Below are 27,891 nucleotides of genomic sequence, written 5' to 3'. Positions count from 1 at the left end.
CATTGGCAGAAGTAGAGAGAGTGCTTGTGTCAATGTTTATTTGTTCCCAACAGGCCGTGTCAGGGTGAAGAATGTTATTTTAGTTTTTAGACATTTTCTTATGATGCACTGATAGCAAATGGGGCTTCAGTTCTGATCTCACCACAACTATATTTATGGTGGAACAGCAACAAAAAGAGTAATATAATAGTTATTGTGGAGACTCTTCCCCCTTACTGCTTCCATAGCTGTGCTCTTGTTCTGGTATTTAAAGGTTTACAGCTGGATAATTGTACAAAAGGATGGGAGGGGTATCACTGAGGCAGGGGGAAAACAAGATTCCATAATTGTCTTCATTCCAGTTGCATTCCCTAATTCTATACATATCAATATGAATGACTAAATGATAACATTAAGAGATTTTTGGCATTTGGATTTGAGTCGGATGATGTCTCTTGAGTTCCTTTTAACTTGACTAAGGTATCTGTGAATGAGTTTTTGAACAGTGTAGATCTCCTGAGACATACTTGGTCAGAGTCTTGAACTTGTTAATATCTCAGTTGCCCTAGGCCTTCCCTTTGTCTGGGATAGCATTCAATAAAATACTTAAAAACCTGTGAAAATGACTCACCAACCCTGAAACCTTTGTTCAGAGCCCTGGAATGTACAGAATAGATTTATAATCTGGAATCTAGGTAGATTTCAGTAGGAGAATTGAGTTGAATTTTATCCTACAAAGGAAATTTCACAATTTAAAAACCCAACAACTTGCATGAGTGCATATGTATCCATCATTTTACACATTAAAGAGTTTAAATAAATTTTTGAAAAGTTTTGAAATTGCTCCAAACATAGACAGACAGTGCTGGTCAGATTTCTGCCCCCAGCCCCCTTACACAGTGTCTTACTGTGGTGGCACATTAAAACCCTGAACACATTATTCTGGTATGAAGATATTGTTGATCAGCTTGGTCCTCCAGGAAATTAAAATTCTGGTAAACAGAAACCTTTATAGAAACATACATTTTTTAATTACCTTTCTGTTTTGATATACACATTTTCAACCCAGCACTGTGCTTTGGAATATAATTATTAATTCAAATAACTGACACTACAGCTGTAGTATACATTAACATTTATGGTGGCTCCAGTGTGCCCCTAGCACAGGTGTTTGAGCTGAACACACACTACATTGACCACAATCCATAGGTCTCTTGTGGCTCCTTGAGAAATTTCCCCATTTCCAGTGTTTCTCCTCAAATCAGCTTCCATCTGATTTGGAAAGATAAGCTGTGGTTACCGGTAAGTTGAGGTGTGTACATTTGGGACAGCTGTTGCACATGTGCAGACGACAGCTGCATTGAATAGGAGTGCAAGGGGGGAGCTGAATGCGCAGGGAAACAAATCAGGCAATACACATTGGGTGAAGACATCCCTGCCTTCTCTCTGCTGTATACAGGAACATAAAAATGCAACATAAAACTCAGTGGACAGAAATATTGGGTATAAACAACTTTGCAGGACTCCAGTCAGTAGAGGGGAGGGACGCGGGTGGCGCTGTGGGTAAAAGCCACAGTGCCTAGGGCTTGCCGATTGAAAGGCCGGCGGTTCGAATCCCCGCAGCGGGGTGCGCTCCCGTTGCTCGGTCCCAGCGCCTGCCAACCTAGCAGTTCAAAAGCACCCTCGGGTGCAAGTAGATAAATAGGGACCGCTTTCTAGCGGGAAGGTAAACGGTGTTTCCGTGTGCAGCTCTGGCTCGCCAGAGCAGCGATGTCACGCTGGCCACGTGACCCGGAAGTGTCTTCGGACAGCGCTGGCCCCTGGCCTCTTGAGTGAGATGGGCGCACAACCCCAGAGTCTGGCAAGACTCGCCCGTACGGGCAGGGGTACCTTTACCTTTACCTTTTAGTCAGTAGAGGGCAGTGGTTTTCCACTTAACACCTAACCTCCACCCCTTCCTCCATCATCCTCCCTTTCTCCTCCTCCTGCATGAGATAGCCATGAAACCTCTTCTCTCCTTGCGAATATGAAGTAACCGTTTTTTCAGTACCAATGAGATTCCTGTGTAATTTATTTTACTCTTTTAAGCAATGCTAGTGATGTGTGAACAAGACTGACAATGGGTGGTGGGTTAGCTCCAGCTTCCAAGCTATTTTTACTTTGTAAGCCGACCAATTTTATTTTTAAAACCTATTAGCTTTGCTGCATTTTAAGCCACTAGGGGTTCATTGGGGTTCAGACATAAAAAAGATCAAGACTGTCATGTGATATGAATTTCAGATAAAGAACTTTATAAATTGTTTCCTTAAATGGGGGCGAACAAATCAAATTTAACATTGCATTTCTCTTATGACAAAATAACATTTATTTGTTTTAAAAGTACCCTTCGGAAAGCATAAGCAAGTACAATATACTCAAAAGCAAGTAATTTTTAAGATTCTCTTAACACTGCAAATTTTATTTTTTCATTCTCCTGATGGAACATTTTGCAGCCATTAATTGTGTTAATTCCTCACCATTCATGAATTTCTAGCATTTAAATATTTTTAAAATATGTACAGCATACATATGTACACTATATTATTGTATTACATTTGGTTTTTGTTTTGGGTTTGTATCCTGCCTTGCGAGCCCTTGTTAGGGCAGAAAGGCAGTTTATAAAGTTTTTAAATTATGAAAAATATCATAACAATTAGAGCTTGTGTACATGTATGATGCAAACCCAGCTAAAATAAAATAAAGAATCCTGCAGAAGGCAGTTGGAATAGGAATTGTATCAACAATCCAAAAATATTTTTTCAGGATGATGGCCAACTGATTAGAAGAAAAACAGCTTGGCTGGCTCCTATGTATCGAAAACAGCTTGGTATGAATAAATCAGTAGATGAAATTTCTCTGCATTGAGATAACAATATTTCTTGTTAATATCAAGGCAGTATTAAAGGGACAGCTGATTATGGCAACCCTGCTTATAGGCTGATCTACAGTACAAAGAATGTCTTATGGAAATGTCCTAAAATATTCCTTCAAGGGCACAAAAAAGTCCTTAATCAGAGTGGCTGGACGCTGAGAGAAGATTCTGGTTTCAAGGATGTTCTTTGCCAACAGAGACAAATCCACGTACAAGGCAGATGCAGAATATTTGCTGGAGAATAAAAAACAACACCCCACAATATTCATGTAAAAATGTTAAAAGACGTGACTTCTTTCTTTCCCTTAACGGGAAATAAACAACTTGTCATTATATTTACATTTCAGGCCATACAGGAAATTATGCTCCTTCCACACCCTGGTCCCTTTCCCTTTCCCTATATAAAAGGGTCTAACATCTCATTGTGCCCTTATTAGCGGTGCACTGATTAGGGTTGCCACATTGTTTCCTGACAATGCTCCATCTAATTTTAGGCGACTTCTCAAATACAGCCGCAGCTGCACCAGAGCCTCTGCTGTTGAGGAGAGGTTTAGGGGGAAGGAAGGGACACGAAAGTTCAATTGCATGAGCTGCTTTCCTCTTGCACAACTTTGGTTTTCAAAGTTATGGGAAACGTTCTCACAGATTAAAGTCTGATTTGTGAGTTAGAGACTAATCTGTGACAGTGTCTGCTTTTATTTGGGGACTGCCATGCATTCAGAGACAATACAATAGCAACAACAGGACTACTGCTCTCTGGGATGTGGACATCAACTTTAGCCTCCTTGGCTTTTTTCTGCTGCACCTGGAGAACATCAGCAATGTCTAGGCAACACGATGACCATGTACATACACAATGGACAATCTTTATAGAATTCCTTCAAACCGTAACAAGTACAAAATGAAATCTTTAGTCTCAAAGTCTCTGAAAATCTTTAAATGAAGCGAGGTACCAGACTTCGTACGATGAAAGACAAGCTGTAAAGCTTTGTATATTCAGCAAATATGGTGTCCAACACTGAACAGTGATTCCAGATATTGACTATTGTTTCGTAGACTACTTTGTCAGCATGGTGGGAGGATATAGAATTGCTTCATAAATCCATCTTATATAGAAATGAAGATATCAAATGCTGTGGAACAGTGCTCATGTAATAATGTAATAATGTAATAATGTAATAATGTAATAAAGTAGAAGCAATTCTATAGCCTCCCACCACACTGACGAAGAATTCTACGAAACAGTAGTCAATATCCGGAAGATTTCATTTTGTACTTGTTATGGTTTGAAGGAATTCTATAAAGATTGTCCATCTTTATATTGGTTGTTTTTTGCCAGCTTCTCCACCCTTGTACCGCTCCGGCGGGAAGGTAAACGGTGTTTCCGTGCTCTGCTATGGTTCTCCAGAAGCGGCTTTGTCATGCTGGCCACATGACCCGGAAGCTGTCTGCAGACAAACGCTGGCTCCCTTGGCCTATAGAGTGAGATGAGCGCACAACCCCAGAGTCGTCCGCGACTGGACCTAACGGTCAGGGATCCCTTGGCAGGAGCAGAGACCGAGCAACAGGAGCTCACCCTGTCACGGGGATTCGGACCACCGACCTTCTGATCAGCAAGCCCTAGGCTCTGTGGTTTAGACCACAGCACCACCCGCATCCCCAGAATAGTTGTATGAGTAGCTAATTAAACCCACATGCCAGAAGCCAAAGCTAATACATGATTCTTCAGTTTCAAATTAGGGATGGGGGAAGAATTTGATTTAGTTCACATTTAAACGTGAAGCTAACAAATGTTGAACTTTCTGAAACAATGTTGAGAAGCAAAAAAGAGTCATCCTTTGTCATTTGCACATATTCAGATTTTGTGATGCAGTTCTCTAATCAATGGTTACAAAAATGCATTGGTAAAAGTGTGTATAAAAATGATTATATTAGTGAAAATAACATGTAAAATGCACTATATTAGAAGTAACTGCTTACAAAAATACGTATATGAGCCAAAACTGCACTACAAACGTGCTTATTTGGATAAATTCACACTAAAATGTGGAATAATTTTCATGAGGATTTTAAAAATGAGTAAGCTGCACGTTGCTGCAGAAAAGTAGAGAACTGAATTTAAGGTGGTGGGGGGAACATGGAAATTGAGAGAACCGAAACTGGCACAACTTTCCATCCCTAAATACTGTACCTAGATAAAAGAGTATGCAGTTCATTTGATTTGACATGATTTAGTTTAGGTCTAGTTCATGCATGAATACACACCACTTGACAGCTACATGTATAAACAAGTTAGCTGTGAAATGGCATATTTCACACTATCTAAAAACACAACTTTTCAATGGAATCAGTTCATCAAGAGTATTCAGATATCAAGAGATGTACATGCATGTATGAACCATGGACTTGTTGAACTAGCCATGGGGGACAATATTGCAGAGATAAGGAGCTTGTGAAATGAGGAAGAGTGAATGATTCCTTTCACAAGAGCCTGTTCTCTGATGCCAGCATTGGCCACAGTCTGCAAACAGCTTAATAATCTTATTTATGCTTTGTTAGCATTTTTATAGCTCAAATGTTCTAGAAGTGTCATTGACACAAACTGATTCATCTCTGCAATACCTCTGAAATGTATGTCACTATGTGGTTCCTTCGAAAGAGAGCTGTGCACTTCAAAATGACGAGCTCTCTGGACCAAATGCTACTGTCACTGTGATGCCTTTAATAGTAGCCCAGCATAGAGAAATTTAGCAGCCAAATCTTTACCTGGCATAAATAGTAACCTGGCCAATATTCTGAGGGCCAAAGAGGTAGGGCCAGAGGCAAAGGAGAAAGGGCCAAAGGGGAAGGCAAAAACAAAAAAACCTATTTTATTAATTTGTACCCCTTTATTCAATAGCACCTTACTCAATCTGTGCCATTATTACTTCCCATCCTTTCCCCCATTCCAGTATTATCCCTTTTCTCCATTGCATTTTATTTAGTTCATCCCACTATAAAATTTGGGTCTCTTTCTGGCCTGTAAGGAATAAAAATGTCACTTGTTTATAACACATGGCCCAAGCTACACAATATGATAATATTGGTTGTTGTTGTTGTTTTAAAAAAAGCTTTCTTAAACTAGCACCTTTTATTGTTGAAGTAAAGGTAGCTCTGGGGCCTAGATCCAAAGTAGAGAGCAGCCCTGCACCAGTTTCTTGCAAATAATGATGCCCCACCAGTCCTTTGCCACCGAAGGTGTTATTTACTGCATACAGTCCCTTTGGGAGAAAATAGCAGCAGAGGGAGGGAGGCATTTTGGGCAGGAAACCAGCATGAGGCCCCAGTTGGGTTTGGGAGCACATTCCCAATCTGATCCGGGGTTTCAGATCTGCTGCTATGTTGTCAGAGTGCATGTTTGCCTCCGTTTGTGTTCTGTTGTACATCTGTCTGTGAAGTCTCCAAAAGAAAGAGGGCGTTAAAAGAAAGAAGTCTACAAAAGAGAGACAACTCCTCTTAGCTTGGGACTGTGTAACTATATTAAACTGAGAGAAGTGAAGAAATAGCACCAAGCAGATGAACACTTCTGTGTCATCCTAAGCCATTCTACCAGTACAGATTTGGGGTAAAAATGAGATAACCTCTTAAGTATGGAGAACAATTAGAAAACCAATACTGTAATGCAGAAGATGTAAGACTTGCCTTGTTTTTAGGTGGTCTATTTTTATTTGGTTTTACTAGATAAATGCTTGTATTATTTATATATTTATAGTGACGCAAAGGAAGTATTGTTCCAAAACACATCAGGCCTCAAATGTATTTTCCTTCAAGCAACTTGAGTTTCTTCCTCTTTTTTCGCTGCCTTCTAGTTTCAACAGGCCTTGAGACCCACACAAACTGAGACAGGATGGTGAACAAGTTACAACGATTTCCAGAGGAGTAGCATTAGTCTTTTGAGTCTTGTGGCATCTTAAAAGGCTAGCAGCTTTATAATGCCATAACTTTTTGTGAACTACATTCCACCGGTTCATCAGATGCATGAAGTGTTATCCTGAGTATCACATGGGGTTGTTGTTGTTTTTTGGTTGGTGTGAGGGAAGAAGCTGTAAAATTTGAGGTCAGAGGGAAATGCAGAAAAGTGGCAAATGTAATTATGTAAGCCAATTAGCACATATAATGTGCTAAAAATTAATTGTCTTCATTTGGGTTTGGGTTCAATCCACAAGTGAAATCCTGTTGTATTTTAATTCAGTGGTTTCACATTGCAGTCTCCTTTCATCCAACCTTATTTACAGCTTTTGAATATTGCGTTTCTGATCACTGTATCAACAATAACAACTTGATGATATTAGTAAAGGTAAAGGGACCCCTGACCATTAGGTCCAGTCGTGGCCGACTCTAGGCTTGCAGCGCTCATCTCGCTTTATTGGCCGAGGTAGACGGCGTACAGCTTCCGGGTCATGTGGCCAGCATGACTAAGCCGCTTCTGGCGAACCAGAGCAGCGCATGGAAATGCCGTTTATCTTCCCGCCGGAGCGGTACCTATTTATCTACTTGCACTTTGACGTGCTTTCAAATTGCTAGGTTGGCAGGAGCTGGGACCGAACAGCAGGAGCTCACCCCGTCGTGGGGATTCGAACTGCTGACCTTCTGATCAGCAAGTCCTAGGCTCTGTGGTTTAACCCACAGCGCCACCCACGTCCCTTGATGATATTAACAAGTTATCTAAAGAGCTGTCATATGGAAGATGGATCAAAGTTGATTTCTGCTGCTCCAGTGGGTAGGATCCAAACCAATGGATTCAAGTTAGAAAAAAGGAGATTTCAATTAAACATTAGGAACAACTCTCTTGATGGTTAGAGTTTTTGGCAGTGGAATGGATTCCTTCAGAAGGCAGTAGAATGTCTTTCATTGGAGGTTTTCAAGCAGAATTTGGATGGCCATCTGTCATAGATGCTTTAGTTGTGATTCGTGTACTTCCGTGTTTGGACTAGATGACCCTCAGGGCAATTTTGCAGTCCTCTGATTCTATTGTAAAAGTGAGTTGGAAGCCATAGGAACATTGAAAAGCCTAAGGATTTTCAGATGTGGAAAACAAAATCTTAAATGCTCTGCAGCTGGTTTGGCTTTAATACAAGCACACACACAGAAACTTCTGGGATATCTGAGAAAGCAGTTACCTGTTAACAGATGGGATATTACTCCATATGTGTACTGCATTCTGGATGGTGTCATCATGCTGCTTATATCTGAGCACAGCTTCCATCTTTAAAAGGACCAAAACCATACATATGTCTCAAGAGCTAGAACTAAATCTCTCATTTGATGTCAATAGAATATAATTCAGAATTCAAAATCTGGGAGCCAATACAGATTGAACAATACTGAAGTAAGATGCTCCAAGAGATATAGAAATGCAACAAATAATTACATAAATAAAATGAAACTGTTGTTTCAAACTGCGAATTGAGCCAATGAAAATCTGTATTAAATTAATGTCTGCAAGTGAGTGGTGATCTCTTCATTCACCTCTTGAAGGCATTTTGTTTTGCTACTCACCTGAAAGAATCGAGAAGCTGTAGCTCGGTCTTCTTCCTCTAGCACAAGGTTATCCACAAACATCCAGAAAAACATCCTTTCTGGGGGTGTCACGTACTGAAGAATACGAAAATATTGGTAAAAATACCAGGCTTTAAAGGGAAGGGAGAAGAGAAAACAGGCTATAAAAAGATGGTTCTAAAAACGCCTTTCTAAGGTCTCCAACCCACCCGCTTCCTTTTCAAAGAAAAGAATGTCTGAAAGGGGGAAGAGAGCCACCTCTGGGCACCAGGGAAAGCCTCTGGAGGCAATGGGTGCTTATGGGTGCCAAACGGGCTGCTCCTGAAGAGATTAGATGTTATAAAGACATGCAAATATGACAGCAGGAGTCTGAGGCTGCACAGGTCTCGTGTTTAGAGATAGATTGCAAGGTGGGGTAGGTAGCAAGATATAAAAGCCTGAGGGGTGTGCTTTCCTTTCTCTTAGGCATCCACCTTCCATCCATCTGCTGACAGGGACTGGACACTTTAGTTATACACTTTAGGTATAAAAAGGGACGCGGGTGGTGCTGTGGGTTAAACCACAGAGCCTAGGACTTGCCGATCATAAGGTCGGCAGTTCAAATCCCCGCGACGGGGTGAGCTCCCGTTGCTCGGTCCCTGCTCCTGCAGTTCGAAAGCACGTCAAAGTGCAAGTAGATAAATAGGTACCGCTCGGGCGGGAAGGTAAACGGCATTTCCGTTTACCTCCATTTCACCAGAAGCGGCTTACTCATGCTGGCCACATGACCCAGAAGCTGTACGCCGGCTCCCTCGGCCAATAAAGCAAGATGAGCGCCGCAACCCCAGAGTTGGCCACGACTAGACCTAATGGTCAGGGGTCCCTTTACCTTTACCTTAGGTATAAAGAAGGTCTCCAGCCAGAGGCGTATCTAGGTAATATAGTACCAGACCAACATTTGACACCCTCCATCTAGTTTTCACAAGACCAGCTTAAGCCAGCTTTCAAACGGAGGCAAGAGGCTTTGGCAGGGCCCTAAAGCCCTCCTATTTCTTTCCCAAAGCTTGGTGAGTGCTTGCCCAGCTTTGGGAAGCAGACAGGAAGACTCTAGGACCCTGTCTGAGCCCTCACACCTCCTTTTTTATATACCAGTATATACCAATAGGGCAGAGGTTAGTGACGCTCACTGCAGGTCAGTACAGACTTCCTCTGAGGAAACCCCAGCAAAAGAGTTTTGTTGTATAACCTGTGCCTGTCTGTATTTGGGCTGCTAGGGAATCTGAATATCTGTCTATAGGAAGTTCTGCGGTTAGTGGCTATATAGTCTCTAGTTGTGGAACAAAATCATGAGGCAAGATTGCAGCTGGAGGGGAAGGCCAGGGAGAAGTCACTGTCAGCTTTTCCTTGTGGTGCTCTGTGGATGAGAGCAAGATGGTAGTAGAGGATGAGGTTACATCACACACCAGATAGCAGGTACTTTCCATGCCTATCTGATATGCTGTTAATATGGAATGTAGTCAGTGATGCGATCGTGACTGATGTATGATGCAGCACTGTCACAGCATGCTCTAGCTGTGGCTCTTGGTGCTTCCTCTTTCCTTTATCAGTGCTCCTACAATATATATTGCATCATTTTGCTTTCTACTAGTTACTGGAAGCTCATTGGGATGTTGTTAGCTGACACAGCAGAACCCTAGGCTCATGCTGCCCAACCGCTATCCTGTGCACAATCGCCAGGGACTGAGTCCCAGTATCACAGTGTGGCCTACTTTGGAGTAATCATGCTTAAGATTGTGCAGCTTAGCTACAAATATTTATAAGGAAGCAAGATCAGTGAAACGTATTCCCAAGTAAATACTGTATGTTGTAGCTGCAGTATTTAACCTGTTTTGGAGAAGAAAGGAGAGAGAAATGGTCCGTATCTTGGAACTGACCAGAGTCAGAGAGACACAATAAGAGCTACAGTTTCATGCATGTTTGCTTTTCTTACCAGACGGCTGTTGATAAGAGTTTCCAATGGGTGGCGTAGACCCAAATATAAAATCAAATGGACCCCATTCTTCTATCTAATAAACAAAACAAAACAATCACAGTAGTTTGGATGCAGGATCCCATCTTTCATCTTTTAATTTCACATGGGTTCTCGTTTTCCTTCTCCTCCTCCTTTCAGAAATGCACCAGTTTGCTTTATAGACATTCTGATGGGCATGTTTTGGATCAGAATTACTACCACTTCCTAGCCACAGAACCAACCTAACCTTACCAACTAGTTTACCTTTAACCACATTGCTACTAACTATTCTGATTAGTCCAAGTTAGGCCTCTTCAGACAAAACTATTAAATTGCCAGTGGTGTTATGCAAGGTGGACTATGACGTGCTCCACTAAGTATTAGAAATACTAAATTTAATTTCTGAACCTATTATATTTATATACTGCCCTTCATCAAAAGCTCTCGAGGCAGTTCACAAGATAAATGACCCTATCGTGCAGAATACCCACAGAATGTTAAGTAGACAAAAATAAATAAATAAAAAATAGACAGTTTTCCCTCCATCTATAATAGATGATGAGAATCTGCAGCCCTCCAAACGTTGTTGCCGTCCAACTCCCACCAGCCCCAACTGCATACTCAATTGTCAGGGATGGTGACAGCAGAAATATAACAACATATGGAGGGCCACAGGTTAACCATCGCAATGTAATCAAAACCCATGGCTTCTTGTTCCTTCTCCAGCATTTCTGGTAGGCTGTTTTTTATTGAAAACAAACAAAAGAATCAGTTTTACACACTGATTAAACAGCAGTGTTTGAACAAAGAAGTTGATGGTAATAAACTTAAATAAACTTATTCTTGAAGAAATTCCTTACAGTGCTATTTGATGCTTAACCCTTTGGCAGCTCCTCAGACTGTTTAATTTTATTTAACCTACACAATGTGTGATAAGCTGAATTCATGCATCAAGGATGCTGTATATATTTAAAAAAAATAGACCGCTGAAGAAGCCTAACAAGCTGAAGCATGTTTGGCATTGCAGTTATCCAGAAAATCTGAATGGTGAACATAATATACTGGCATTTTAGCTATCTAAAGCGTTACTCTAAATAAACGTAAGTATAACTCATGCACTGTAAAGAGGGTTTCTTTGTATCCAGATTATTGCATAGTTCTTTATCCATTGTGGAAATATTACTGTGGCATATGTTCTGTTTATAGATTTGTGCATCTTAGTTATTGTATTAGAGAGATTTCCAAATTTTTGCTTATTTTCATCTTTTTTACTACCAATTTCAACTTCATTTTTATGTAATAACATGTTGTTATCACAAGAAAGGAGGCCAGAGAGGAGCAGGGAGCAGCAGTGCAGTGCAGTGGCATGGCAGCATGTGCGGTGTGTGTGTGTGGGAGGACAAAACCACAGGGTTGTGGGTGTGGCTGAAGACATGGAGGGGTCTATGGTCATGGCAAAGGGGTGCAGTAGTGAATAGCGAACTCCATGGACCTGGATCTGCTGCCTGGGGTAACTGCCTCCCTGTGCTGGCCCTGTCTTATTCTTTCTTCAGTTATTACCAGCATCAAACAGTTATGAATAATTTTCAGATTATCCGGTGTTAAAGGGGCAAGACTGTCCTTTCCTTGACTTCAACATAATAAACAATGAAAGAATTTGTAATTCTTTGACTGGAAGCGAATCTGATTTTATCCCAGTAAGATACAGTTAATATATTAGGAGCAGAAAGAATATACCCATCTAACAAAATTAGAAATATGAGTAGTAGAAAGTTCAGTGACATTTACTCACACGTATTCGTGTCACGTCGGTGACATCATCCAAATACTTCAGTGTCCCATTGCCCTTGCTTTCCCCTAGAAACCCCAAACTTTTCAGCTCTGGAGAATAGAAATGAGGACCTAAATGAATACCAATATTAACGCGACACATTTGTGTTTTACTGATGAGGTGCCCTAAAGGAGACACAGGAGTTTTGCAGACAATGCTTCATAAGTGCTTTACTGTGTGCTGGATGGAAGTTATTCAAAATGGCAGTGGCACTTTTGCAGTGGCCCCTCAATGTTGGACTTTGGAACCTAAATGTAGACGCTGGCATGCCTTTTGCTGCGCTAGAATTCCCATCACCTTTGATCATTGGCTATGCCACAACATCTGGAGAGCTACAGGCTTCTCACTCCTAATGTAGGCTTTTCATTCAATCTCCTTGGGTGGGGGCAGGGAGAATAGGTTTTCCTGGGTGCTGACTTGAGCTTCCTTCTCATCTTTCCTTCTTCTCTGTATCTTTCCTGCTGTGGCTGCCTTCTCTTCTCTCCACACTCTTCTCTTCCCAATGTCTCCTAGACTAGACTATCGAGATTCCCTCTGCCATTTCCCTGGATTTAGAGAAGAGTGGGAGATGTTCTGAATTAAAGAAATTCCTCTCCTATTTTTAAGAGACAGCAGAGTGCTAGCAGGCTTGTTCTGGGAAGGGGTTAAAATTACTACAGTTCCCACTACTCTTTTTAAAATGTGCATGTTTTTTTAGTGCCACAACATTCCCAAGAGTTTCTAGGAATGAGAGAGATCACTTGCAAATGTGCTCTCACTATCCCACCATTTCTTTCTTCGGTGCATTATATTTTATTTTGTACAGAAAAGATGGGAGACTAAAAACAACAACATAGTGCAGACTGACAGTGTAATTCAACAGGTGTCTACTCAAAACAGAACCTCACTCAATTCCGTTGCACTTGCTCACTGCTCAGCTAATTGTGCGAAAATTGTAGAAATGCAGTCAATAGTGGCTAGAAACATAAGGAGTTGCCCTATACCCAGGCAGACCACTAACCCATCTAGCTCAGAATTAACTCTGAGTAGCAGTAGCTCTCCAAGGTTTCAGACAGGAGCCTTTCCCAGGGATTGAAACTGGCATCTTCTGCAGGTACATCACGCGCTCTACCACCACTGAGGCTCTGACACCCTTCCTCAATTTGTTCCCCTTCCTAGGACAACGTTGCAGGAATCTCGATTTTGGCTCCAAATAAATAAATAAATAAGCTAAAATAAATGGAATAAATGTGAACTGGCAAACCATTATTGAAAAGTAGTGGGGCAAGGGAAGTTGCGGGATATCTGATGGTTTTCAAACCAGGTCCAACTTTTTAATCCGCATTAGGATTAAACCCCATTAGGTTTCTCAATAGCGCTTTGCCAGTCCATACTAGAAGGTTTGTGATGCAATTGCCTTTTCAGTGGAAAAAGAACAGCCACAAATTAGGTCTCAAAAAGAGTGGGTGTGGGAAGACAGGAAACAGTGGAATGCAGTGATTTCGCAGCAGCAGCTAGTGAGTAAATGAAGGATGACAATTTTTGATTAATTGCTTAGTATGGAATGCACCCAAGGAGCTAGTCAGGAAGGATTAAGATAAAGATCACCCAAACTGGCTGTTTCTCTTCCACTTGGCAAGGGGCACCCATTTTTCTCCAATTTGTAAGCAGTGCTTTAATTTCATGGTTTTTGTTTTGTAAACCTTACTTATAAGTGAAGGTTGGTAAACATGTTAAAAAGTTTTTCACAATCTTCTATAATAAATGGGACTGGTTTCAATGGAAGAGCTAAAGCACATGTTTCATGATCTCCCACTGAAATGGAGAGACTTTAAAGCTATCCAAGTATAGTTAGATTGAGGCTGTTTTTGGACAGAAATTGCCATGTAATATTTTGAAGATAAGCAAAGACCACTTTAAAAAGCAACATGCAGAAAGCAATAACTTTTTTTTTTTAGCACCCCATCTTTAGATAAGCTCCCAATTATCCTAACAACTATGCCAAGCCACAGATATCAGAAGCCCCTTTCAAAGACCTCTTGCTCAATCAGCTGATGATCTTCAGTAGCCCCATTAAAAGGGTTGGGCAAAACAGCATTTTGAGAGAGGCTTCTGAAGAAATATTCACCAGCCCCTGACAAAGCTCTGCCTTGTCCTATGCTTTGTTAAATCTTCAGAAGTTTCATTTATTCAGCTCCTTAAATTTAGCTTCTGGAGATCCAACAAGGTGCTGCTAGCAGTGTTTTGAATGGGACTTCTGCAGACCCTTGTGTGGGGGGAAAACTGGTCACTGTGACATCAGATGACTGACAGGTAGGAAGTTTCACCTACCTGTGAAATTTGGGGAGATAATAATCTGGCCTTCCGGGCTAGAAAGGTTTCCCACCTCTGATACAGGGGAAGGGTAAACATGTTGCAAACCTAATTTCTCAGTTACGTACCTTGTGTAATATTGTCAAAAAGGGAGAGCACACGGACTGGTTTTTTATCCCATGTCTGCAAAGGCTGATATATCCACAGATGGTTCTAACACAATTGATAAAAAGATACATGTTTGCATAAGGTGTTGTTGTTGTTGTCAAAACTTGTCGAACACGTAGTATGTGATTTTAGTTATTACATGTATTAACATGAAGACTTTTTATTAACTGGGTATCAACAGGCTTTGACAGCACTCTAAATCAATGAATTATTAATTTTATTTAAAATGTATTAGATTATTTCTATCCCACCTGCCTGGGAAATATATAAATGCTACTCTCATCATATCGAAGCCTTTCGATAATGGAAAGATGTGCTGCTGTTAGCACATTCATAAATACAAGGGTTCTACTACATCTATATCAAGTTGCAACAGGGATGCAGGTGCTATTGAAGTCACAGGTAGCTTCAGCATTAGGGCTAAGAAATGCAAAACAACATTAACAATGCAATGCAGAAACAATCACCATACGATTTCCACAGCTTAAATAATGTTGATTACTCAGTACCTGAATTTGGGGCCAGTAGCAGTTAAATCCTTGCAAAATAATAAGCTATTGAGGTTCTCCTAACATATATGACCTTGAGATTCATGGATCCATCCTCATGGCAAATGCCCACCGTGCCTTCCTTGGTGATACAGAAGAACATGAGAAGAGCCCTTCTGGATCAGGCCAAAGACCCATCTAGTCCAGCTTCCCGTTCTCAGAGAGATCAAGCAGGTGCCTATGGGAAACCTGAGCAGGACCTGAGTAGAACACACTCTCCCAACTTGCAGTTCCCAGCAACTGGCCTTCGGAGGCATACAGTGCAGAAAGAACTTAGCCATATTCTCCAAGAATGTGTCTAACTAAAGGCAAATGTTGCACCACTTCCTATTGCTAGATCCCTTGGGAGAAGCTCTTTAGAGGGTATTAGAAATTTATCATTGGGGAGAGACCACATTGCTGATGAGTGGACAACATGTATCAGCTGCTTTGCCCTTCAGGCAAAGGACGTAATAAATGCTCTCTTCTTAAGCAAGGACCCTCCCCCCAACCTCTGCCACACACTCCCTTAGAAAGCTGCCTTACAGCAGGCCAAACTGCCTCTCTGCTCAATTCAGTTCTGGCTACTCACACTGGCAGTGGCTTTCCTGATTCTTATTCCTGACTTTATTTTCTCTAGGATGGCGTTAAAGGCTTACGAGAAGGGCCACAGGTCAGGGCCCCAAAGAACATGCATCATATGGCAAATGTTTGATGTTCAAACCTCGTCATCTTCAGATAGGTCTAGGAAGGGCTCCTGATGGCTGCCAGTCCGTGTTGACAATACTAAGTTAGAAGAGCTGAGCTGCCCTGCTGCTTCTTACTTGGACAGGCTGAAGCCTCAAGTGGGGGAGTGGGATTTGTGGTTGGACTTGCAGGAGCCCCACCAGTCAATCTGGCACTCCTAGTGCGACTGCGTAGCTCCAGCCTCACTAGCACCCCAGCCCAGGCCTCTCCAGGTAAGCCGCAGTGATGCTGGTGTTGGGAGGGTGGCTCTGCCTCTCCATATGCACCACTACTAGTGAAAAGGAAAGCAGAGATTGGGGCTGCTTGGCATAAACCTCCAATTAACAGGGTCCTCTCTCCCCACCCCCTTTAAAAATGTAATTGCAGTGTTTCAGGTCAGCTGAAATAGTTTTGCTGCCACCTGCTGGAAACGGAGCATCTAGTTTAAGTTACTGTATTTTTTGCTCTATAAGACACACTAAACCATAAGACACACCTAGTTTTGGAGGAGGAAAACAAGAAAAAACAATATTCTGAATTCCAGAAGCCAGGACAGCAAGCGGGATCGCAGCTCAGCGATCCCGCTTCCTGTACTGGTTTATGGGATAGCCGCGCACAGCCTCTCCCAGGCAGCGGCATGAATTCTCCCCCTGCCCGGGAGAGGCTAAGGCTCCCCCAAGAGCCGCACTCCCTTTAAAGAGCGCGTGGAGCGTGTGTGCAGCTCTTGGGGGCCCCAAGAGCCGCACACATGCTCCACGCGGCTCTTTAAAGGGAGTGCTGAGTGGAGCCTCCCACCTGCATTCGCTCCATAAGATGCACACACATTTCCCCTTACTTTTTAGAAGGGGAAAAGTGTGTCTTATAGAGCGAAAAATACGGTAGTTCTTTTTCAGCCAATTTTGCCAGGGTGTAGTAGTGGCAGAAGTGGTGGTAAGTAGGGCACGGGGGGGGGGGGGCAGGAGGCAGCATTTCCCATTTCACCTCAGGTGGCTTGCCCTGACCCCCAGCCAGCATGGGCAATGGTCAGTGACCCTAAGACTGGTAGTCCAACAGCACCTGGCGGTCCATAGGTTGCCCACCTCTGCTGCTGAAATGTGATCCAGTTAATATAAGGATCTCCAGCCCTTTGACTTGTTCCTGTATACATCTGTAAAAGGCAACAGAACTTTCCCTTACAGACTCTTGATCGTAGAAGCGCTTCAGTTCTGCACGCCATCTTCTCTTCCTCTTGAGTAGACCATATGCTTGCTGTGGTGCACACAGGAAACATATCCAGGGAGACTTCTTTTTTATCTCGTCTGAGAATCCTGAACTCACAAGGCTGTCCATGCATTCTTCACAAAAACACCTGCATTGTTGAAACAGACAGCGAAAGATGATTTGAAGGCATTTTTACATTTCAGATATTTGTCATACATCCAAAAAATTCGCTGCTGTTTCGTACAGGGACTTGTTCTTGCTGGAGCTTCAAAAATTATCCAAATGGGGGAGAGGCATCTAAATAGGAGTGCTGCATGTTTTTTGATGTGGGGAGAGCTCACACATTTCACTACAAGGAAAAACATGTGAGCATCTATGTTAGATTTTATACCAGCAATGGAAAAGCAGAAGTATGGGTGACTTGCACTTTCTTTCCTCCCACTTATTCATAATTTCTGAGTGAGCCCTGGCTAAGGACTGGATTTACACAAAACTGGCTTAGATTAAAAGGATATGGAAGTTTGAAGCTGAGGGCTGGTGCACAGGTAACTGGGCAACTGGACACTCAAATGAGTTGCTCTATGATACTCTTATCTCCACTCTGTATCCCTGCATCACAATGATTCACATCCTAGAATAGAGCAGTTGTGCCCCACAGAACACCTCTTCCTTTGCAGCACCACAGGGACCCAATCCAAGTACCAGAGGTGGATTTAGGGGAGTGTAACTGGTTCGATCACGCTGGGACGCGGGTGGCGCTGTGGGTTAAACCACAGAGCCTAGGACTTGCCGATCAGAAGGTCAGCAGTTTGAATCCCTGCGACGGGGTGAGCTCCCGTTGCTCGGTCCCAGCTCCTGCCAACCTAGCAGTTCAAAAGCACGTCAAAGTGCAAGTAGATAAATAGGTACTGCTCTGGCAGGAAGGTAAACGGCGTTTCCGTGCGCTGCTCTGGTTCACCAGAAGCGGCTTAGTCATGCTGGCCACATGACCCGGAAGCTGTACACCGGCTTCCTCAGCCAATAAAGCGAAATGAGCGCTGCAACCCCAGAGTCAGCCACGACTGGACCTAATGGTCAGGGGTCCCTTTACCTTTACCTTTAACTGGTTTGATCACACTGGACACAGAGCCTGGGGGTGTTGCAGGGGGCTCCACAACTATGAAAGCGAGAGGCACAACTGAACTACAGACTTTGGCTTGTAAGGCTGTGCCCCCAACCCCACTTCCCTGGAAGTATGTGTGATCAAATTCAAAAGGACATACTTTTGAGTAGGCATGGCTAGAACTTCTGAAGCAGAAGATATTGCAGATATGCTCCACCAAGTGTAAGGGGAGTAGTCTGTTAGAGAGGTAAATATGCACATTCTATCTGAATATGGAAGCCAGGTTTTAGGACAACAGCATTTGAATCCCATATCCAAAGGCACTGCTATAAACTTGAATGTGGTTTGGGAGGTCAGTTACCTGTTACAGGTTGGATCATCACACATTATGAGAGATTTGCTCCAGCAGCATATGGCACAATCCGTCTTGTACCCATCATTGTCACACAGGAAAAATCTCTCCAAAAGATGTTCCTTTTAAAACAGCAGCAGCAGAAAACTGCAGTTAGTTAATAATGAGATTTAGCATTTCAACAGTTCCAAGCTCAGTACTTCTTAAAACAACCCTTTAAAGATGGCGACCATCATTATTCCCCTAGAACAGATGATGGATCTGAGGCGGGGAAAAACATCTTAATTAAGGCCACCAAGGGAGTTTGTGGCTAAAGTGAGAGTTGAACTGGAGACTGCCAGCATCTTTTGGACAGATGCAATTTTTTTGCTTTAGAATTTGGTGGACAATCTAACACTGGCTTTCCCAGCAATTCCTTGATTCCTCTTTTCCCCTTTATTTTTTAAAGAAAAGTTGCCCAGCCTGTTAGATAAAGGAAGTGTAGCATGTCTGACCCAAATCAGCTACTCACTGTGCATGGAGCACACATTCCTCCTTGAAACAAAGGGTGCTGAGTGCGAATCTCAAGGCTTCCACAGCATATGCAGATTTCTACCAAACACAAAAGATACTCACCTTACACTGTTTTTGGCATCAATTCCCAGAGCTTACTGTATTTCTTAAAATAGTTCTGCTTTATACGTTGTTCAAATAATACACAATACTTGGTTAAGAATACATAAAACACATAAGGAATGATTAAAATTATATTTTCCACTAAAATTCCAATAAAATTAGAAATATTATTGCCAATTTGCACTGATAATGCAAGAGGAAAAAAGCTGACCTTGGAAAAAAAGACATATAAACAAACAAACAAACAAACAAACAAACAATAAGTAAACATTTCAAGAATGGTATCCCTACACACAAAGAAAGTTGCTTTTCCTCGCCTATGAAAAAATATTTTTCTTAGGAGGACCATGCCTGTTCTTTTCTCATTTTCTCATTCAGTTGTTCGGGTTTTTTTTTAAAGGATATTCAAGCATGTATATATACAAGGTGTCCATACGCCCATTTGATACAGGGCTAAAAAGACCTAGTATCGTTTATGCAATCTGAATTTCTTCTCAGTTCTACAATCTGGGATTGGGATGAATTGTGAAGCAGTATATGAAAGAGACACAGTTTCTATCCCAATAAATGTGGATTTAAACAATCCATACATACTGCGTTTTTATCATGTAAGCCTGATTAATTGGGTAGTACCTTGTCACTCAAACAAAGGGGTTTATACCGATTAATTTCACTGGCCGACTAAACACTGAAGTCCTCCTAATAGCTATCTGTAGTAAAGACAGTTATAGCAGTAACAATTGCAACAAGTACCTTCAATATTTCTCTCCTTGAAGTTGACTTCATATGCAATGTTTTCTACGGAGGAAAGAAATCAGGGCACTTTTCGGAAGCGAGGCTTGCTTGCATTGCTAAATGTACAATCTAATCTGACTAGAATGTGCTCTGGATGGCTCTTCCATGCTGTAGCCAACATTCATCACTTGTGGCACAGATAGCGTCAGAAAGAGCCAAAACTTTGTTTTTTTTATCAGGCATGAAAGTCGTCTCTAAGATTACAATAAAAATAAGCTCAGCACCAGAGAGGGATGTGAATTATACTTGCTTTGAAACAGTGTGATCCTATACAGTTTATTAAGATGTAAGCAGCAAATTCAATGTCATTGCTCCCATGTAAATGGGTATAAGTTTCAGGATCACCAGTGGAGGCTGTTCCATTGTGGCAGGTGCAGCACTGGCCCACCAACCTCTGTCTGCCACCAGCTGGCTCTGCCCTGCCTGTCCAGGAGGTGGTACTGGCTGCCAGCTTCCTCCTCCTTAGTATTGCTCCACCTTGAACTCCTCAGCAGGAAGAAAGATGGGACAAAACTCTGCCTGTAATTGACTATGGCTCCATCCACTGTTGGTCTCCCTACCTATCAATGGGCACAAGGTACCACAGACTCAGAGAGCAATTCTACTTAATAAAAATTAGCTAATGTATCTTATTTTTCTACATAATTCTTTATATATATTGCCCCTTTCTCTTTATTATTCTTAAGTATTTTGAAACTCTCCTTCTACGTATCTTTTGCTAATTAAAAAGGCTTTTAGTTTCATTCAAAGGAAGAACAGAGCTAGATGAGATAAACCCGCCCTACAATCCCTTCCTCAACATTAGATGGTTTCACTTGTTTTTGTACCGCAAAATGGAAACAAACAGGTAGGTAAAGGGTTCATTCCCGCAGCAGATACAATCTATACTGGGGCACACAAATCTTTAGCTAGCATTGTTTTTAGCGCCTCTTGAAAACAAGATTACCTCTCCTTGGTTTGGGAGTGTTTGATTCCTCCACGGAACTTATAGAAATTACACCAGAACTATAGTTCTCCAGTGATACAGCTAGAGGTGTGGGGAGAGACAGAGAGACAGAATGAGGTACATGATGGCTATTTTTGAATGTGGCAAAACTGCAACAATATGTCTCAGCAAAAGCATTTATTGTAAATTGCTTTGGGTTGCATTAGAAAAACAGTGACTAATAAATTTAATACATAATGATGATTATGATAAATACCTGCATGTGTATGTTTGCATATAAACACAAACACTGTATTTAGAGACAGATACCCCGAGGCCTGATTGCCGAAGAATTGATGCTTTTGAATTATGGTCTGGAGGAGACTCTTGAGAGTCCCATGGACTGCATGAAGATCAAAGCTATCCATTCTGAAGGAAATCAGCCCTGAGTGCTCACTGGAAGGACAGATCGTGAAGCTGAGGCTCCAGTACTTTGGCCACCTCATGAGAAGAGAAGACTCCCTGGAGAAGACCCTGATGTTGGGAAACATGGAGGGCACAAGGAGAAGGGGATGACAGGAGGGCACAAGGAGAAGGGGACGACAGAGGATGAGATGGTTGGATAGTGTTGTCGAAGCTACCAACATGAGTTTGACCAAACTGTGGGAGGCAGTGGAAGACAGAAATGCCTGGCGTTCTTTGGTCCATGGGGTCACGAAGAGTCGGACACGACTAAACAACAACAACAACAACAACAACCCTGAGGCCCTCTCGATGTTGTTGGACTCCAACTTCCACCACCCCCAGCCAGCATGGCTAATGGTTAGCTGCCTGGGCAGGCCGGGTCTTCCTGTTATATACCTGCTGGGATTGACAAGGCATCTGACCCTCATCTGAATCTCATAGCTCTCCTGATTGAGTGCTTTGGTCTGCCCACCAGATACTAGGCACTCTACTATTCAAATTAGGCTCCAGTGTTTTTGTTACAATCCTCTTCTCAATTAAGTAATCAATTTTAATCTAGAATTTATATTCTCAAAACTTTCTTATTTGTTAATTCGAGCAAGTAAAGTACTGCTCTCACTTCATTACAAACAGTATTTCTACCTGCAACACACCTGAGCAAACCTGCTCCTCTTCCTTTCACAGATATTTTGTTGCCATTTGCAACTGTAGCTGCCTCTGATTAGTTATCATTTAACTCTTGGGGGAAATAATTAGCATCACATGTCAAGTTGCCGAACCAATTAACCAACTAGAAGGATTACTGTTTATAGTACCAGTTTTCCTATAACTTGATATTGCTGGATAGTTTTGATGAACTGCAAAAACACTTTTAGTTTGCTTTCTGTTGTCACCCTGGAACTTTTCTTTGTCAGTGCCACTTTGTTTTGTATGATTCCTTGCAAATGAAGGGAAACAACTTTTCTGGACCGGACTTTGGACATGGCTGCTCTTAGCAGTGTATGCATCAGAATAAATAAGAGTGTACCCAGGGTATAGATGGGGAATGTCTTGCTGCAGATCTCTGACTACTGAATTTAGCTGTCAAGATCAGGGCATTGAATATTGGCAAGACTTCCTTGCACTGGAGAAGTGGCGGCAGTAGGTGGGTGGGGAAATTATACATAAAAAGACATTATAAGGTCTATGCAATACTAGCTGCAAGGGGAAGAGGCAACTTTGCTAGTGAAACACTTCTGTACTGTTGAAAGGATCTAGTATGGTGCTATCATTTGAAAATAACAATCTACAAGAAGCTAAAATATTTTAAAAGAATCTTTAAAAAAAATAAAGTTCAAGGAATGCCACAAGAAAAGGAGTCATCACAGCCAAGTTTGGACTCTGGAAGTGCTGCACTAAGGTACCAAAACAGAGGGACAAAAGGCAAATCTTATTTCTGGAGTTGTTCTCCGCAGCACCAAGTTTTGTTACAGATCTGTAACCTGTTTCTGTGGTCATAACTTTTAAATTTTTATTGAACTGTAATTTCATTACTTGTGCTTGGCCTTAGGGTTCTTGAAGGAGACATTTCTTCCGCAGAACTGATGGAAATGATATCAGGGAAACTTCCTCCATTGGATGATGGAGCTGAGAGAAAGAGAGAGACACAGAGAGAGACATCAGAGCAATATGGGAACTATGACCTTTCTGACTTACCCAGCTCATGCTGACTGCTCCAGGAAAGTTGAATGAGCTGGGAAACAATGCAGCTTGAAACATTTCAGACATATGTACTTGAAGGACTGGAGTTATATATATATAAATGTTATTTATGTTTTAAATAGAAGGTTAAAATGTGGAGGTTATACAAGGTGCACTCTTTATTGAGCATTCATTCTGATTCATACGCAAGGAGGTTATGCGTCTTCCCAACTGGGTAGCTGTTGGTGCCAGGCACAGGTGTGTGGCAGCTGCTTCCAACCCAGTGCATCCCTTGTCCCTGCTGCCACGCTGCCCAATCCTAGTTTCAGTGGGCACCTTCACAGCTGGTAAGCGGGGCAGTGGTGGTGCACCATCTTATATCCCATGGCTGGCATCTGGTCAATTCCCACAGATTTCAGTGGGAACTAAGTGCAAATTAAGGTACACATCATACATTCACATACCTCCCCAATAATAATCCTCGGAACAGTACTATACTTGCAGTGCTACAGTTCCCAGCACCCTTTACAAACTACAGTTCTCATTATTATTATTCTTATTATTTGGGTGTGGTGTGTGCTCTAAACATTTTGTAAACACATGGTGTGTAGGAAGCCTTTGTCTGGGTCTAACGCCATGTGTTCATGTGCTTTCCTTATGGTGACCAGGCCGTCGGTTTCATCGCTCTCATCAGCTTTATGGGCTCCTGCAAAGGAGTGGATCTGGGTCTGCTCCAAGAGATCTTCCACTCACCTGCCTCCGAGAGGCTGCCCATTGCCCCGGAGTCACTGTCCAGCACCACGGCCATCCCTGAAGCAGAAGGCGACCTCGCCAGGAGCGTTTGGGGCGTGTCCGGGTCGTCGGGGCGACGGAGAATGAAGACCCTGGATGGAAGAGCCGAAGGGAAGCTGCGCTCCCCAAGGAGATCCCGGAATCAACTGGTGCAAAGGAAAACCCCACAGCGTTTTACTACGGGAGCAATAATGTGGATTGTTGATAAATATGCATAAAAGAAATCGTGGATTTCCCATCAACTGGCATAGGAGCCAGCTCCAGAGGACCTAGGTCTCTTGCCCCCGCCTAAAATATTTGACGCCCCCCCCCAAAATGATGGGCATTGCCATTCAAATAGTGTGTGTGTGTGTGTGTGTGTGTGCCAAGTCATGTGATCAATTAGGTGGGGCGGGGCTTACCTCCCCCCCCCCCCCAATATTTTATTCAAGCTGGCACCCCTGTCCAGAACGCAGGAGCCAAATGGAGAAGGAGCTGCGCGCCTTCCAGTGAATTTGCTCGCGCCGACGCTCCGCTCCCTTTCATATACTCCGGATCAATGCGGCAATCCAATGCATAGCTATAGACTTCTGAGTCCCATTGAACCCCGTGGGACTGATGTTGGATGAGAAGACGCGGCTGTCGGTTGAGTTCCAAAATAAATAAATAAATAAGTGGAGTTTCACCATTTAAAGCAGGGAGCAACATCTGTTGGACTCAGTCCTAGCCAGCCAGGTCAGGGATGCTGCAGTGCAACAACAACTGCATGTTCTTAGCACAACAACCGTCTCTTTTATACCACGTGTTCCTAGAGACAAACTAACTTTTGCGTTTAATACTGACGATCTCATTCACGAGCGGGGTCCCCGTGGCTTTTGCGGGGCCACGCCTCCCCTCCCCTTTTGCCACGCGCACCGGGGCTGGTGAGAGCTGGCCCTCGACAGCATCCTGGAAGGCCACGGGGTCGCGCCCCCCCCAAGTGATGCACACTGTTTTGAGCCTTTCACACGTGTCATAGCACAGCTTCTTTCGCACCTCCCCCGGTAGCGCTGTCCTATTCTCCCAGAGGAGAGGCACAGCCCATTTGCACCCAAGTGGTCGGACAGCCTGCTGTGAGTCCCGCTTGGGATGCCCTTGGTACCCAGTGAAGTCGATGGCGAATCTCTCGCCATCCGTTCAGAAGTATGCAGATCAGATGGCACCTTCTTGGCGTTCCCCGGCTTCAACTACGGACCGCGAACCCTGTACAAATAAGATCAGGTCCATAAGGGACGGTCCATTCCATTTCACCAGAATCCAGAGGATCACTCAAGTCAAGGCAGGTATCTGGCAACCCCTTTTCTGTACCGAAATCCACGGCTGCAAAACTAGAAGAGGAAGGGTGACGTTCGCATGCCCCCTAGTGTCGCAGTGCGGAAGCACACGCCCTAATAAAGCTAAGGGCGTTTGTGAATAATAATAATAATAATAATAATAATAATAATAATAATAATAATAATAATAATAATAATAATAATAATAATAATATCAGGGGTGTCTGAAGTTGTAGGTTTCTCCAGCCCTGCGTGCACAAAATGATGCTGACAGGACTTTGGGGCTCCACTCAGAAGAATGACTACAAGCCTCCCAAAGGCACCAGGGATGGATTGCACCATTTTGAAGTAAGCGAAGTAAAACACCCATTGCTATCTGAAGGTGTGAGCAGGTGAGACCGTCAAGTCTAGAGGCTGAAATGTACTAGGCGCACCACTGCCTGTGAAGCTCGCTTTCAATTTTTCTTAGCATGAAGAATGAACTAGCTGGCAATATTCACCTGTCGATGGGAAAGAAGCTTTAATTCTTCATCAAAGACACTCAACTCCTTTGCCTGTTAATGGCTTCACCCCCACTGGTGAAGATTGCCAAAAGCTCTTTGTGAAATGGCTGTGGGCAATGGGGTGTAGAATTATCATATTCATTAATAGATACACTCAGTGCTTTTTTCTGAGGGGATGCAGGGGTACGCATACCCCTAAACATTTTGTGAATCTATGTTTGGCCCCATTGAGGGGCAGTATTTCAATAATAGTAGGAAAATGAGAGTACTCCTAAACATTTATTTTTTTTTTGAAAAAAAGCGCTGGATATACTTTAATAATCTCTTATAAACATAAATGACCATATTAATTAATTTTATGTTTTTTTAGACCCGAAGCTTCCTTTGTATGTTTTAGGTGCATTTTGGCTAGCCACATAGAATAGCGGAACATGTTATAGTTTTGACAGTAGAACTGCCTACCAAATACTAGACACCAAGGCTGATGTCCCTAGCACAATTACTAAGGAGTCGGCCCCAGTGAAGGCAGTGAGATGTACTTCTGAGTTAGCATGCATAGGACTGCACCATAAAGGCAAGATTGCCACAGATCAGAGAAACTCTGTGGCCACGGTTGCAAACGCATCATGAAATTGGAGTCCAGCACTCTCTGTTAATATTCACCGTCCTTTTCTCTCCATTCTCTTCCAGCCATGAAATACAGGGTACACAGAATACTGCCATTGATTTGATAGGTTTCTCTGCTTTGCAGCATTTTGTGGGACTTCCACTCAGCTGGAGAAGTAAATGAGGCCGAAATAAACCACAGTGGCCAGATTATAGTCTTCATCTGAGTTATTGCCAACCTGGCCTGGAGTAATGTATCAGTCCAGTGGAGTGCTGTATCATTATGCTGCATTTTATCTGGCGCTGGAGTTTGGGACTGAGTAATCTGAAGCAATTGTGTTCAGTCCCATGTTGGCTACAAAGCGGTTTCCTAGCCAACATGTAAAGTACTCATTGGAAATGGATGAAACAGTGTGGCACTCCTATTTGAAATCTGCAGCGATCGAAGCAATCGGCATTTGGAGTGAGCAGAAGCATTTTACCCGGGATGCTCTTGTGATTCAACTGCTAGGCCATATAAAGGCAAATTCTAAGCCAAGGAATGGAGGGAGGGAGCCTTGAAACACTCACAATAGGGCAGATGCTTATAAAAATGGCACTTACAGTAGATTGTATAGGTTGCTTGGAAAGACCGAACTCGGTTGGTCCATCCTTCACCTTGAAATTGGCTTCTTCTTTTTGTAGAATGTTCTGATCAGGGTGCAGGATGGGGGTGATGAACCCCGCTGATGCATGGATTATCTGAATCCCAGTTTCATATAATGTATTTGTATTTATTGCCTGCTTTTAAATTTCTACAGGTAATTGATGAATCTTCGTATTTACTCTTCTTTTGACACCCTTCTTGAGTATATTTCTTCTAACAATGATGTCAGCTGGTGAGTGCCCCCAGAAGTGTACAGAACAGGGGAGTGCAGTGGGATGTCCTTGCTGGCTACACCACTGAACACCTGCACTCCTTTTAGCAGGGAATATCATTTTAGCTCCAAAGTAGTGGAGTGTCTCTCAAATTGTGTCTACCTGAGGGAGACACCTGTATGAAATGATGGCAAGTAGGTGGGGGAGGCTAGAGGGAGAAGAACAGCACAAATGGGATAGGCATGAAAAGGCATGTTACAACTCATTGGAAAAGCTTAGCAGACTCTTCTATCAAGGGTTAGTTGGGGAGGCCATTTATTCACGGACAAGGTTTTGTAACATGACAGTTGCAAACATAGGTGTCAGCTCCCTGGGGCCCTGGGGGCCCAAGCACACATAAAATTTCCCATTAAGGGGCTGGGCACCCACAAATTTAGGTGACAGGGCCAGCCACACTGCATGGCACCCATGGCCCTGGGCACCTATGGTTGCAGGGCCAAGCTGGCACTCCTGGTTGCAAAAGGTTATGTGAAACCTGGAATATTCTATGAAAGATGGTACCCATTTCTGAGGTATGTCAATCATATACATCCTAAACTCAAACACGTTCAACAGTTCTGGATTGTTATAAGAGCTCCCTGAGCTACTAAGATAAAATAATGACAGTTTTATAGATTTTGTGAGGACTCTACACGTATTTTCTTATAACATGTTGTGTTTGGTCTGTGTCACTACATGATGGAT

General features: G+C 42.7%; 1 protein-coding gene across 5 annotated transcripts; it reads right to left on the bottom strand.

The window, feature by feature from the left end:
* Positions 1 to 2,249: 2,249 nt before the first annotated feature.
* On the bottom strand, positions 2,250 to 27,205 carry DNMT3L (DNA methyltransferase 3 like). 5 transcript variants are annotated; one of them, XM_083734879.1, is made up of 14 exons: positions 26,893 to 27,205; positions 23,850 to 24,034; positions 22,950 to 23,042; positions 20,973 to 21,053; positions 19,985 to 20,029; positions 19,128 to 19,207; positions 18,626 to 18,738; positions 17,139 to 17,310; positions 14,670 to 14,754; positions 12,211 to 12,299; positions 10,398 to 10,473; positions 8,429 to 8,559; positions 8,050 to 8,135; positions 2,250 to 3,124 (listed from the first exon to the last, which is right to left on the bottom strand). In XM_083734879.1, exons 2-14 carry the CDS (start codon positions 23,902 to 23,904, stop codon positions 2,980 to 2,982), a joined length of 1,251 nt encoding a protein of 416 aa, XP_083591005.1. In that variant the 5' UTR covers positions 23,905 to 24,034; positions 26,893 to 27,205; the 3' UTR covers positions 2,250 to 2,979. The 5 variants fall into 5 exon arrangements, with proteins under 5 accessions (XP_083591005.1, XP_083591004.1, XP_083591003.1 ...); XM_083734878.1 differs by lacking the exon at positions 26,893 to 27,205 and adding an exon at positions 25,009 to 25,074; XM_083734877.1 differs by lacking the exon at positions 26,893 to 27,205 and adding an exon at positions 24,290 to 24,507.
* Between the last annotated feature and the right edge of the window lie 686 nt (positions 27,206 to 27,891).

Source organism: Podarcis gaigeae (genome assembly GCF_964106915.1).
Source record: "Podarcis gaigeae genome assembly, chromosome: 4".
Classification (NCBI taxonomy): domain Eukaryota; kingdom Metazoa; phylum Chordata; class Lepidosauria; order Squamata; family Lacertidae; genus Podarcis; species Podarcis gaigeae.
This window is presented reverse-complemented; position numbering and strand designations above follow the sequence as displayed.

Excerpts from the sequence above, each read along its gene's own strand:
- DNMT3L (XM_083734879.1), bottom strand. The coding sequence starts at position 23,904 with ATGGCCGTGGTGCTGGACAGTGACTCCGGGGCAATGGGCAGCCTCTCG. Across the intron at positions 21,054-22,949 it reads AACCCTAAGGCCAAGCACAA|CTGTATCACTGGAGAACTAT; the intron begins GTAATGAAATTA and ends CCACACCTCTAG. Across the intron at positions 3,125-8,049 it reads AATATCCCATCTGTTAACAG|CAAATATTCTGCATCTGCCT; the intron begins GTAACTGCTTTC and ends TTTATTCTCCAG.